At 45.1% G+C, this 14367-nt stretch overlaps 1 protein-coding gene across 1 annotated transcript in view; it reads left to right on the plus strand.

Annotated features, from left to right (window-relative positions):
- Nucleotides 1–2143: 2143 nt before the first annotated feature.
- Nucleotides 2144–14367, plus strand: part of LOC141272620 (potassium channel subfamily K member 9-like) — a 56566-nt gene continuing 44342 nt past the window's right edge. Inside the window, exons 1-2 of the mRNA XM_073683528.1 lie at nucleotides 2144–2445; nucleotides 3128–3544. Of these exons, the coding sequence (XP_073539629.1) occupies nucleotides 3214–3544 (331 nt within the window). The 5' untranslated portion in view covers nucleotides 2144–2445; nucleotides 3128–3213. The remainder of the gene's footprint in view (nucleotides 2446–3127; nucleotides 3545–14367) is intronic.

Genomic DNA, 14367 nt, shown 5'->3' on the forward strand with positions numbered 1-14367 from the left:
TGCACAGATCCAGCTCTGGATCTGTGAAGCAGAAAGCAGGCAGCATCAGGGGACAAGAATTCCCCATAGGAGTTAACGGGGACCCAAATATTGGCATCTGTAATACGGATCTGACAGCACACGCTACTTAGATGGAAGAAGCGCATCCAATAAGGACTAGACACCAACATACCAGCATGATACAGACCTGCTGGCAAAAGCACAGGGGGGAAAGTATACCAAGTGTACTGGACACATTACAGCCTATTATTCTCTTACTGCTGATGTGGGCACTGATTATAAGGCATTCTGTCTGGCACTATTTATGGGGGCACTCTTGCTAGTGCTGTGTATGGTGGCACTCTAATTGGCACTGTTTATAGGGGCACTCTGACGTAGTTTATTGGGGGAACTGACTGATACTGTTCATGGGGGTTATTGGCAGTCACTGTTTATGTACACACACTGACCGCCACTGTACGCTGACCGCCACTGTACGCTGACCGCCACTGTATGCTGACCGCCACTGTTTGCTGACCGCCACTGTACGCTGACCGCAACTGTACGCTGACCGCCACTGTTTGCTGACCGCCACTGTATGCTGACCGCCACTGTTTGCTGACCGCCACTGTTTGTGGGGACACTGGCACGCACTGCTTATGGAGCCAATCTGACTGGCAATGTTCATGGGGCACGGACTAATACTGTTTATGGGGGTAACTTCCAGCCTCTGTTTAAGAGTGCACTCTGGCCAGAACTGTTTTTGGGGACACTCTGGTATGTTTTATGAGGGCATTCTGACTGACATTGTTTATGGGGCATTCTGGCATGGTTTATGAGGGCACTGACTAGTACTGTTTATGGGGGTGACTAGCAGTCACTTTTTATGGAGACACTCTGTCCGGCACTGTTTTTAGGGGCATTCTGACTGGTACACACTGCACTCTGACCTGCACTGGTTATGGAGACACTCTGTCAGGCTCTGGTTATGGAGGCCCTTTGACCTGCACTGGTTATGGAGTCACACTGTCCGCCACTGGTTATGGAGACACTGTCTGGCACTGGTTATGGAGACAATCTGTCTGGCACTGATTATGGAGGCACTTTGACCTGCACTGGTTATGGAGTCACACTGTCTGGCACTGGTTATGGAGACACTCTGTCCGGCACTGGTTATGGAGACACTCTATCCGGCATTGGTTATGGAGGCACTCTATCCGGCACTGGTTATGGAGGCAATCTGACCTGCACTGGTTATGGAGACATTCTGTCCGGCCTTGGTTATGAATGGCACTCTGACCAGCACTGGTTATGGAGACTCTGTTTGGCACTGATTATGGAGACTCTGTCCAGCACTGGTTATGGAGGTACTCTGTCCGGCACTGGTCATGGACGCAGTCTACCCGGCAGTGGTTATGGAGGCACTCTGACCTGCACTGATTATGGAGACACTCTGTCTAGAACTGGTTATGGAGGCACTCTGTCCGGCACTGGTTATGGAGCCTCTGTTCGGCACTGGTTATGGAGACTCTGTCCGGCACTGGTTATGGAGGCACGCTGTCTGGCACTGGTTATGGAGGCACTCTGACCTGCACTGGTTATGGAGACACTCTGTCCAGCACTGGTTATGGAGGCACTCTGTCTGGCACTGGTTATGGAGGCACTCTGACCTGCACTGGTTATGGAGACTCTGTCCGGCACTGGTTACTGAGACTCTGTCCGGCACTGGTTATGGAGGCACTCTGTCCGGCACTGGTTATGGAGGCACTCTGTCCGGCACTGGTTATGGAGACTCTGTCTGGCACTGATTATGGAGGCACAATGTGTATGAAGTACTGTTTTGCTAGTAGCTCCATAAACACAATAAGGAAAAGCTGGCAGCTAAATGCCACAGAAATGAAAGGCACGTTGTGCTTATTAATACGAGTTGCCAGCACTTCCTATGGGAGATGGGCACCAGTTGTCTTCAGATGGTACAACGCTAGTACATGCCCTCTGCAGCCCTGTGCCCCCCACCCTCTGCTCTCCACTACTCAGTAGTATACACTGCATGTTGCTAAGTGGGAGTAAATCTTAAATTCTGCTATCTCTGTTGCTATGGCACATCTCCAAGGGGATGCTGCACCCCCACCCCCTCCAGTCCTTCAGGCAAGAGTTAAAAACCTGAGCATGCGCAGTGTGTTCTCAAGTGCTGAGACAGCAGCCTGTCGCGGGCCAGTTCAAAAGGCACCTGGGAGTGATGGAGAGCAGTCAGCGGCGCCTCCGCTAGCGGCGCAGGGGGCGCCCCCTCCCGGCCGGCTCAGGTGTGGCTGCGGGAGTGAACAGGTCCAGGGGCACAGGGGTGGACGCCACAATGGTATGACCCCCACTCAGCCAGGACTATGGAGGCTTCACCACTTGTAGGGTCCTGGGAATGATGGTGGCTGCAGGGAGTCCAGGCTGCACGGACAGTAGGACCTGTGAGAGGTGAGCTCAGACAGACAGCGGGCGGATACACCTACTACTGTTCAGGCGTCACCCCCAGCATGTACCGTGACTGTAGGTGAGGCACTGGCCATGCCATCCTATGCTAAAGTTTACCAATTAACTATTGATGGGTGGGCATGCCCAAGGTCACACTACTGTAATACCATATCATATTCTACCAGGTCTTTAGGATTGTCGCATAATACTATATCAGGCAGTTACTTAACTAGCAATTCCCTATGGTGGCCCCTAGTGAAGAGGGCAAATAATAAGATTCCTTATGATGCACTATAGATCCCAGCAGCCCTGCATCGTGGTATCAGTACCCCAGCTGGGTACATTGCTAGCATTGTGTGTATGTATATATACATATTGCGTATGATGCTCATCCATACAGGACCGTGCTTGATGCTGGGTTGCAGTAGTGAGGACAGCACAGGGAATTGCTTTCTATGCAGTTTCCATTTATACTCTTGAATTTAGGATGCGGGTGGTACATGTATAACCCAATTCATGTAAATGTAGCAGAGCTGAGCATTTCCTGACAGCCAGAAATCCCGCTGCCTTGTAATGTTTTGATTCACGCGTCAAACCCGTCTCTGCTACATGATCACATGTGATCAGCCCCGCTGAGAAGGTATCAGTGTGATGAATGATGTCTGGTATTTGTGTCTCCCCCCAGGTGCCAACTCTGGCTTGTGGGATTGTCTGGTGACCGTGCAGTCCCCGCGGTAAGATGTGATCAGTCGCAGGTCGTCCTGTGAACGAATGTCTAGTTTGATGTTCAAGTCCGGATTGTCACTCTTCCTACACAAAATGAAGAAGCAGAATATACGGACTCTGTCTCTGATCCTCTGCATGTTCTCTTACCTTTTGGTGGGGGCTGCAGTTTTTGATGCCCTGGAATCAGAATCTGAAAGTTCCAGAAAGAGAATCTTAGAGGAAAAGAGGACAGATCTCAAGAAGAAATATCATTTCAGCGAGGAGGACTACCGAGAGATAGAGCGCGTGGTCCTACAGTCCGAACCCCACCGAGCAGGCAAGCAGTGGAAATTTGCTGGCTCCTTTTATTTTGCCATTACAGTAATTACTACAATAGGTAAGAGTTGGTGCTGCCATGTATTCAGATATAGCAGAGCTGAGTGTGTGTCTCCTTTTTATAACCTCACAGGTCAGCATATTTACCTGCAGTCCTATGTAAGACTCTATACAAATGTATATATACTCCCTACTCCCATTTAATGCAATAAATGTTGCGTTACACTTTGAAGAGCTTTTCCAGCTGAATTACATAATACAGATCTGGCTTTCCATTCTAAAAAGCTTTTACCTGATGAAGCCTCTGAATAGAAAGCTCATGACATGATGTGTGATTGCAGGCTTTCTAGCTATAGAAAGGATAGAGCTTTTCTATGTACTTTACAAATAATATAGCTGTGTGACAGAGGCGGAGGGGTATAGCCAGCCTCCAATTCTTAGAAAGAGACCTTTTTAAAATTGCAAAAATAGTAATTCCATATCAATCTGCAGGACAGCTACAAGGATCTCATCACATCTGGAGGTTACGGGAAGATCCCAAGGCATTCCTTGCACAAATTATATTGGGCGTTATTGTTTATGCAGTTTTCTCCTCTTCTGTACTGATTATATTTTGTTAGAGAAGAAGTCACACTGCGAGGGGCAGAGAGCATGAGACAGAGGTGTAACTGGATGCTCCCATACGAAATCTGTTCCAGGACCCCAACCTGCCAGGTGTCAGTTCTAGCTCTGGGTCTTTGTGATTCGCTTAAGCACCAATGCCAGGTTTAAAGAGAGGAGGGTAGAAGTTTTTGGAGGCGTTTTTTGTTTCCTGCAGCATTTTTTTTTTCAGCTTTCTGATTTAAGTGTGCCTAGTTTGTGGGCAACATGGTGGCTCAATGGTTAGTATTGTCGTGTTTTGGTCCTGGCTTCAAATCCCACCAAGGACAACATCTGCACGGAGTTTGTATGTTCTCCCCGTGTTTGCGTGGGTTTCCTCCGGGTTCTCCGGTTTCCTCCCACACTCCAAAGACATACTGATAGGGAATGTAGATTGTGAGCCCCAATGGGGACAGTGATGATGTCCTTTCCCACGTTGAGTGTTTGGGGAGTTTTTAATGTTGCAGATTTTTTGCAGTGTTTTTTTATCCATTAGGCTGTGTATCCACGATGAGCTTTTGACGCTGTGTATTTCCGCTGCATCAAAAACACAGCATCTTACAGTTCCAGCAAAGTGTATGGGATTTTTTTTTAAATTTTTACTCAGCATAAACTGACCAGCGGTGCGTATTGTTACCTGCGTATTTTTCACATCTAATGCAATTCTATGGGGAAAATTGACACCTAAATCTCAGCGCAACTGTAGGAGAAATTGACAATAGCGTTCCAATGCTGCCCTGCTGAAAGTCTGGCTACCGGGAGGAAATAATCTTATTTTTGTGAGCAGCGGCTGTGTGCACGCCCCAGTACTTTGACAGCTCACTCTGCACAGCTACCCTGCACCAGTGTGGCGCTATGACTGAAAGCCGGCGGCTCCCGGGGCGAACAGAGTTCATTATTGCCGCTGCTGCATTTTTAATATGGCGGCTGGGCAGCATAGTAATGCTGTTTTACCAGCAGATTAATTCTATATCTGCAGGTACATAGCATTTTCCAAGGTTACAGGTAACCTAAAAGCATTTGACATGCAAAAGCTTGAAGAACATATGAACAGCAAGTAATTTTCCCATGAAAAAAAAGACCTAGTATGAGCATACCCTTAGGAAATGATTCATCAAAGTGTTTACACCAAGTGTTTCCAAATATTATAAATTTTTTTTTAACTCCCAGGCCAGCGAACTCCGCCAAATTCACCATCATCCATCATAACTTAGGCCAGAAATGTGAGTAGCATTTTTGGCATGGCGTACGTCACTGAGAAGATGCCCACTTTAATGAATTTGGAGCATCTTACCCCAACACACCATTTAATTAAGACTGTCGTTGTAAATGAACGATTTGGCCTCCATGTGTTATAATCGCTGCCTTTGTTTTGCAGAAACTAAAGTGTTATCAAACATGTTAATTGGGGTGACCGTTTCACCCCTGGTGTGGCCAAGCAGCTTAGTTCACCATTTCGCCCACTGATTTTGCATGCCCTCCCTCTCTCACATAGATTGCCAGTGCTGTCAATCATCGGTGAGAGACGCCGGGCATGCAAAACCAGTGGCCGAAATGAAGCAGTGAGCCTCTTGGCCACACCAAGGGTGCACAACACACCCTAATTAGCAGACTTGAGTAAGCTTCAGGTTCTTCAAAATAGAAGCACAAATTAGAACATATAAGTGCTGTATCCCCCGCACGGCTATGTGCTTCGCAAGTTAGTAGGTTGGGCGACAGACTCCCGTTAGCTGCAACCTCTCTGACTTCTGGCTCCAGATTCCTCAACAGAACCCCTGCAGATGAGTCCCCACTCACTTTTTCATAGATGCTCTTATGTGTGAGAAAAAGTGTCGCTAATTCTTCATAAATGTCATTGATAAATGATAAATGTCACTATTCGCTTTACAGCCTTATGTTCTTCAGCAGGGAAGAAAGCCTAAAATAAAAATCTGGGTGAAATGATGTTCACATTTTTGCAGGATAATATCGAAGTGTCCATGGAAACAGGCAGTTTCTTCAGAGTCCAATAAGCCGGCTCTTTTCTTATTGTAACCTCTGAAGGGTAGACCATTTCATTGCTTTATGTTGGTAAATGTACATTTCCTAATTCGTTTCGGCAGGTTTTCTTGTCTCTGCCAACAGATTAGATTTGGTCCAAATTGAATGTGCCCTGAAAATATGTATGTACACTCTGAGATTTCTCCGGCCCTCAAAGTACAATATATTGAGGGCTAATACGAGGTTAAAAAATAATAAAAGATTATAATCGCCTGTCTTTGGCCCACTCCTTGCCTGTCTTTGGCCCGCTCCTTGCCTGTCTTTGGCCCGCTCCTCGCCTGTCTTTGGCCCGCTCCTCGCCTGTCTTTGGTCCGCTCCTCGCCTGTCTTTGGCCCGCTCCTCGCCTGTCTTGACACTGCATCTTCGCACCCAGTCCTCCACTTTCTTCGGATTGGTCTTCTTCTTGGTTTTTGGCCCAGATTTTCGTGTGCTGACCAGGGCTGTGGAGTCGGAGCCCATTTTGGTGGAGTCGGTATAAATGGACCAACTCCAACTCCTAAACTATATAATAAATTGGGTACAGTAGTTCAATGCAGTTTGTGGGGAATATTTTTTCATAAGAATTTGGGAAAGTTATGAAATGTCCTATAAATGTCTGTCCTATTCCTGATCTAAGGGTCTAGACTTTTAGCTGAGATGAATCTGTGCTATATTAAATTTATAACTTAAACATGAGCCATGTATGAGGGAGTCAGAGTCATGGAGTCGGGGTCATGGAAATTGAGGAGTCAGAGTCGGAGGTTTGGCTTACCATCCCTGGTGCTGACTATGCCTCACATGACACAAGACATTGATGTCTCAGAATTTTGTGCTCCACGCCTAGTCAGCCCTGAAAAATCCAAACTGAAGAGAAGTATGACCTAAACTTTATCGTAGAGCAAGAAGAGAAGCAGGCGGTAAGCTACGACAGCATGAGATTTGAGGATCCGGCCTAGGACACGTAATCTTTTTTTCTTCCAGCCCTCAAAAGAATCAGCAAAGTAGTGGCTGGTCGCTATTTTGCTGGATTCGTTTGAATGGGCTCCAGAATATTTTGGGTTCAGTTAAATCTGAAATTTTTGTCAAATTTGTAACGAAGTAGAAATGTTATGAATCTGTTTGCTCATCTTTATTCCTAAATGATTTCCTGGTACTGATCATGCTGTTTTATCAGCCTGTCCCACAGGCAGGGGTTCAATAATGGTGCTGCTATAGGGGTGGAGAGCCCCAAAAGCTTTCCTTCCACATTAGGCACTGGTATTATAAATGGTATGTAGTAGATGAGGAGCCCAGGAGCTTCACGTTCTGTCCTATGTGTAATCACCTTCTGTATATACTGGTAATATTTGACTGTTATGTTTCTCTGTATATAAAAGCCATTAGTTCTTCTTTTCTCAGTCAATGGCCCGAACATCCTGCTCTCTGATGATTCAATCAGAAGTGCAGGGTCAATAAATCCAACAATTAATGCGGCATTTGTAGGCTGTATGTCAGACCACTTGCAAGCGTTTGGTCATTGCCTAGAAAACTGTCCATCTCTGTGGTGGCCGATAACTTTGGTAACTAGCAGTAAACTATAGAATTAAAAATTCGGAAATTCATGAGGCTTTTTATTAAGCAGTAAATTGCAATATTTATTTTTTTAACAACCACTTTGCAATTTTACCCATTTAATAAATTGAGACAGCCTCTTTAATAGAGGAGGGGAGTCACTTGTTCAGAATATTCACCAGTTAGCCACAACAATGAGTGTCTATGAAGGGAACATTGATATATGAAATCTAAACATGAAACCTACATCTCCTGCGCTTAAAATTGAGACAACCAAGGAAATCGCAATGCAAACCCACACTGCCCGAAGAGGTCTGTGTGAATCGATGCATAAAGTAAATACTGTATAGTAATAAATAATTACTGACCAATATTGCTGCGTAATGATGGGAACTGAATGATGCATGTTTCTTACGTTTCCTTGTTGTAGATCAGAGATGTAAAACTCAAACACACAGTGGTTCAAAATGAAAAATGTTACACGCACGCCGCTAGGTTCAGATAGGGGCGAGACAGGTTACATGAATTCTTTGGAATCTTGGGGGAACCGTTACTCAGGGCAACCTTAGACCATGTGCTGCAGCTTCTCTCAGGCACACAGGGGTATTGACCCTCAGGCACTGACACGTAGGTTGTTTCACTTGCTGACCAGACACACTTGATAAGAGTCTTCATAAACGGTAGAACAGTAGCATTTAATAAGAAGCTGCACAGCCAGTGCAAGTTAAGTCTTATGAGCAACAGGCTCCAGTAACAAACAGTACAGTTTCCTTAGCAGCACAGCAGCTCACAGTCTTCCCAGTAGTACAGGACAGCACAGTTCTAATGCAAAGGCACATTAATGAACACATCATTCTTTACAGCACAGTGAGATGGAGGGGGGGGTTTGCTGAGGGAGATGATCCCTGTGACATCATTTCTTACAGTCCTTATCTTTCTGTCTGACAATACTCTGCACTGCTAGTTCAGGAACTCTACCTGACCCATGCTTAGCTTCACTCCTGACTTGAATCCTTTTCACTTGCGGGGCGCTTCTGGGAGATACAGAACACACACACCACCTTTCTCTTGGAATCCAGCCAGACAGTAAACAAATTCCCCACAATCCCCCTGGGGCTCTGCTAAAACACTCCCCTTCCCCTGTGACTGTGTTAACCCCTCTAGTTGCTGGATGCTTCTGGAGCACAACACTTCCTGTCTCCTGTGCTTGTGTTACTTCTAATAGTTGCTGAATGCTTTTAAAACAACAGCACTACTTCTGCATGTCACAAACACTTGGACAAAGTTGCGGACCAACCAGTATACAGTATAATGGGCCCCACATAGTCCTCCATGTAGAATAATGGGCCCCACATAGTCCTCCATATAGAATAATGGGCCCCACATAGTCCTCCATACAGAATAATGGGCCCCACATAGTGCTCCATACAGTATAATGGGCCCCACATAGTCCTAAATGCAGTATAATGGGCCCCACATAGGGACGGTGGTTCTGGTGTCGCGGGCCAAATATAATCACCCTGCGGGCCAGATTTGGCCACTGGTCAGAGTTTGACACGTGTGTTGTAGCTATTCCGGATTGGGATAATGTATGTAGTCCGATAACTTTTTGTCCTCAGTAGCATCTTTTAATTGATCACAAGTATAACAAGTTGCTTTGGTTGATGACGTCATCCGCTACGGAAGCCTATAATGACCAGCAGTCCTACAAACGCGTTTCAAAAAGTAACGTTTTTCTACTGTTTACAATTTACTTTTTGCATACAAACATGTGCAAGTTTTCCGTTCCTCTGCAGCGCCCCTGCTGGTGAGAGGAATATAATTCTGGGCGCGGAAGCAGTTTCGACTGGGAAAACTCAGAATCTAAAAGGCGCCGAGTGCAAATTGATGGAGGTCTGGAAACAGAAAAGAGCCTGTCAGCCTTTTGGAGACTCCAGCCAAATGACTTTATATTAAGATCAAAGGGATTTATGGAAATATTCTAATAAGAAAAAGTAGAAATAAGTAGAGTAGGCTTTTTAACCTCCCAGTCATGTACACAAGTTTTCTCTATACAGACTACATTTTACATAGGGTAAAAAAACTATCAATATTGGTAGTACATTAGGGGGCGCCGATGAGTAAGTTCTGGGACATGAGCATTTCCTTGTAAAATCAGGTGATAAATGTTTTTGAAATTTGCATAAATATGAAATCCCCTTGTGTGCACTTAGTGACTTGGTTCTGTATATGGTTATTGTTCTGTACTGTGCTGGTATGTATACAGCAGAAAAGCCTGTGTGTATACGGGGGAGGCAGTAATGTGGCTGAGGGGGCTGAGATGTGGAGGAGGACAACTTCGTTCCTTTCCCTTGATCAAATACATTAATTTATAGTATTTAGCAAAATCTAAAAGGTCAAGTATCATTTTTTAGAAATGCCAAGCATATTTCTGAGTTCAGGAAAAAATGAACTGGTTAATATACTGAATCTTTTCCCACAGTTATAACTAATTATTCATGAGCTCATTCTGGGCTTAGATGTCCAGTGGGCAGTCCTAGTTTATGATTGACAGCTATCTCTTACACATGAAAGGCTGTCCCCACAGAGTAGGACCGCCCCCTGGACTCTTGAGCTCAGAATCAGCAGGGGTTTCGCTGAATAGTAAAAATGAATATTCTATCACCATTCTTTATATCATTTTTTTTGGCCCCTCCAGCTGTATACCATTCTGTTCTCACATTTAGATGCATTTTCATTTGCAGCCCGCGTACTTTTTTTTTTGTTATGATGTCTGTTCTGCTACATGTTCTCTATGAGGGTGCCGCTTTCAGTCTCCTCTTGTAGTGGACTTTCTCTGCGGAGGACGAAAGGATCGGTTGTTGAAAATCCATCAGGCCGGATCCTTCTCTCACCGGTATCATTTGTTGGGGAAAAGTTGAAGACCCCCATACACATTTTATTGTCAGCCAATTCCACCAGTATCAACCAATATCTAATCGTATGGGAAGCAAAGTAACCACATTAATCTCTCATGCCGCTGATAATGATTATTTTTATGGTGTCACAAGTAATTATCAACTGTGGTTTCAGAATTCTTCTACTTCATTAACACTGGTCAATTAACCTTCTGATTGTTCCGAAACGGGGGATTCATGATGGTAATCAGTTAGTGTAAATGAGCCTTTAATGGCGCCCTATTTAGGTTTACAGCATGAGCTGTGAATACTGCCCTGCCTGGAGTAATCACATCTCGCCTATTCTGCGCTCACACACGGACTAATTTAGGTAATATTTTACTGAAAAAGTCACATCTTCTGTATTGCTCATCCATTTTTCTTCTTGCTCCCAAAATATCCTTTTAGGTCCCATCTGCTTAATTTCTTTCTGTACTTGACATAACCTTAGAATGGCTCTGTGCTGTAGACAAGTCATTCTTCTCTCTGCTGTGTCTATTACTATGTGGCGATGTCAGAGGGTAACTGCAGACCTATTTTTGACCATACAAAATATTGTGGAATTGCTGAGAGTATCATTTCCCTCCGATATGCTCCGTGACTCCTATAAAACAGTTATTGCTGCATTTTATGATCTGTCAACACCCTGACTATAAGACTCAACCTTCATTGACTGCTATGAAAGATGGGATCAAGTGACTTAGATATGAAGAAGCAGAAAAAAGCAGCAGTTCAGCCTTTAAAGGGGTTTTCCACTTTGAAGAAAGTGGTCCCCATCCAATTGTATTCTTATAATAGTAATCCTAATAATAAAAGACAGACGATACTCATCTTTCTCCGGCCTTCTCCGGCCTAGTTGCTGCTCCTCCGGCCCCTGTATTTTGGCTATAGCGATGATGTCACAACTACAGTACACTTCACCACTGCAGCCAATTGCTGAGCTCACCGGCTCTGCTGATGTAGACAGCATGAGCTGCCTAGCTCAGTGATTGGCTAAAGCAGTAATGTGCGCTGTTGACGTGATGTCACCACTACAGCCAAAATACGGAGAGCAGTGGAGAGCAAGCACTGGACCACGGGAGGGGGAGTACCATCTGTCTTTGTGTGGTTTTCTTTTGTTTTTGACAACTATACCCCCCCCCCCCCCCCCAAGGTATCCAATCATTTTTGGATCGCTTTCCTGAAAGCAGAAACCCTTTTAAGTCATGGTAGCTCAAAAAGTTATTAAAAGAGAACCTGGTATCCCAGGATTAATCTGTATTAAGATATATATTCCTCAACATTAAAATTGCAACACCTGGAAGGAAAAATCACGTAATTATGAAGATCATAGGATCAATAGACAAATATCGAAAAAAATTTCAAAACATCTCAATTTATTCAGAATTGAGAATGAGCACCACGCACGGAAGTAGACCTTAGACCTCATTTACACATCAGTATTTTTGAACAGTATTTGTATGCCAAAACTAGGAGTGTCTCCAAAACACAGAGCAGGTGTCAATCTTTCAAGGTTTTCTTTGTAAGTTCCACATTTGGTTTTGGCATATAAATACTGATGTGTGAATGAGGCCTTACAGGCACTGGCTGATAGCAATTTAAGTTACTAATGTTTGTCTGAGGATTGTTCTACTATGCTGAATCCATTTGGACACACAAATAATCAAGATCCGCTCCTGGCAGCTCCCTTTGCAATGGCTGACCAATGACGTCCCAGACGTACTCAATGGGAGACAAGCCTGGATACGCTGCAGGCCATGTTAGCACATTTAGGCCACACAAACTGCTCACAGTAGCACGAGCAACGTGCAGCCTGGCGTTGTCTTTTGAAAAACGGCTCCCTTTCATGTTCCCTTGTGAAGGCATCTTCATGGTGTTGGTCTGGAGACCACGTGGATAATCTCCGGCTAAGGGCTCATTCACACATCATTGTTTCCGATACATGGGGTGACAGTTTCCACATGTACTGGAGACACTGACACATGTAGACCCATTCAAATTAATGGGTCTGTGCACATGTCAGTGTGTTTCCACGGACCGTGTGTCCGTGTGATCCATACGTAGACATGTCTGTTTTTGGCCGGCAGCACGGATTCAAGTCAATGGGTCCGTGTAAACACATACCGCACACGGATGACATCCATGTGACACGTACCGGCGCTTCGGGAATCAGCGGTACAGTTAGCGCTGTTCCCCAGCGCCGGGTGCTGAATGTTTTTTTATTTTATTTTTATTTTTACAGGTGGACACTGCGGGAGCAGACACTACTACTCTCATCATTGTCCCTGCTGGTGCTCATCGCAGCGCCGACAGGGAACAATGATGAGGGCAGTGTTCAGCACCCAGCGCTTGGGAACTGCGCTAACTGTACACTGATTCCCAGGCGCTGGTACGTGTGCTTCTGATGCGACACACGGTTGCCATCGTGTGCCACACAGGTGCACACGGATACTCATATCTCCGGGACTGTTTTTTCCGATACCGGAAATATCCGGGCGTGTGAAACTGGCCTAACATTGCATTCAAGACAAAAGCACTCATTGCTGAAGAGGATAGACCCTCGCTCCCCCGTCCCCCCCATTCCAGCCTCCATTGCTGCCTTGCTCTGCACCATTAAAGCCTTAGGAAGCGGTAATGTGAAGTCAATGGAACACCTATAGCTAGATGTCTGGCTTGTAGCCCAGTTTCGTACAAACTCCTTCTCATGGTTTGTGTAGACATTATTTGATGCTTTAAGCTTCGTATATGACATTCAGTTTCACTTGCAGTACAGAATAAATCAATCGTGGAGCCACTGGTACAAATTATTTCTCCAAAGTGTCCCAGTAGCTTTTTTTTTTTTTAACACCACGCCAGACTGCTTGTTGCTCGAGCTACTGTGAGCTGCCTGCGATGCTTAAATGTGCTACCATGACTTGTAGCCCATGGAGCACAACTGGGACGTCATTGGTTGGCAATTGCAAAGGGAGCTGCGGACAGCAGATCTTGATGATTATAGTGCACAAGTGCATTCAGCGTGGCAGAATATTCCTCAGACAACTAGTAATCACCTCAATGATATCAGCAAGTTTCTGCACCATGTGCTCATGCTTCATACTAAATAAATCAAGATGTTTTGAAAAAAAAAAAAATTTTTTTTTGCATACCATAACATGTTTATCCATCCTGTGATTATCATAATTTCAAGACTTTTGCTTGTTTGTGTTGCAATTTCAATGTTGAGGCGTGTATATTGTATGTTGCTCAGGTCTCTAGATTATTATGTCTAGAAATGTGTCTGCCTCTTCCCTGTACACTGTGTACAAATGGTAACCATCCAAGTAGTCAGTGGTGGCAATAAACATGCATTATATGCAACATTTGGCTGAGTAATATAAGCACTGTGAAAACTTGGAGGTGCGCATACATGTTTATGTCAAATACAGGACCAGACGAATCCCATGTACCAGTTTATGCCCTGGTAGAACAAAGCATTAGGAATGATAAAGTCCAACATGCTTAAACTCTTTCCCCCGACATCTGGTTTTGACAGACAACTACGTCACACCTGCAAGGGACGCACGTGGTTCGTGGACACACTGTGCCACAGGGCTGTGCCTGCCTAGTAAGGGGCACAGCTAAGCGGCTACCTAGTGTTCACTGGACGTCCTGATGCTGGAGACAGGCTGGGCTGCAGGTAGCCACCAGTTGCCACTCCTAGGTAGTCCCCGGCACTGCAGCTGCTGACCCCAGGGGTCAG

Source organism: Phyllobates terribilis, unplaced genomic scaffold (assembly GCF_046119375.1).
Source record: "Phyllobates terribilis strain yellow unplaced genomic scaffold, ASM4611937v1 Scaffold_5__5_contigs__length_657084704, whole genome shotgun sequence".
NCBI lineage: Eukaryota > Metazoa > Chordata > Amphibia > Anura > Dendrobatidae > Phyllobates > Phyllobates terribilis.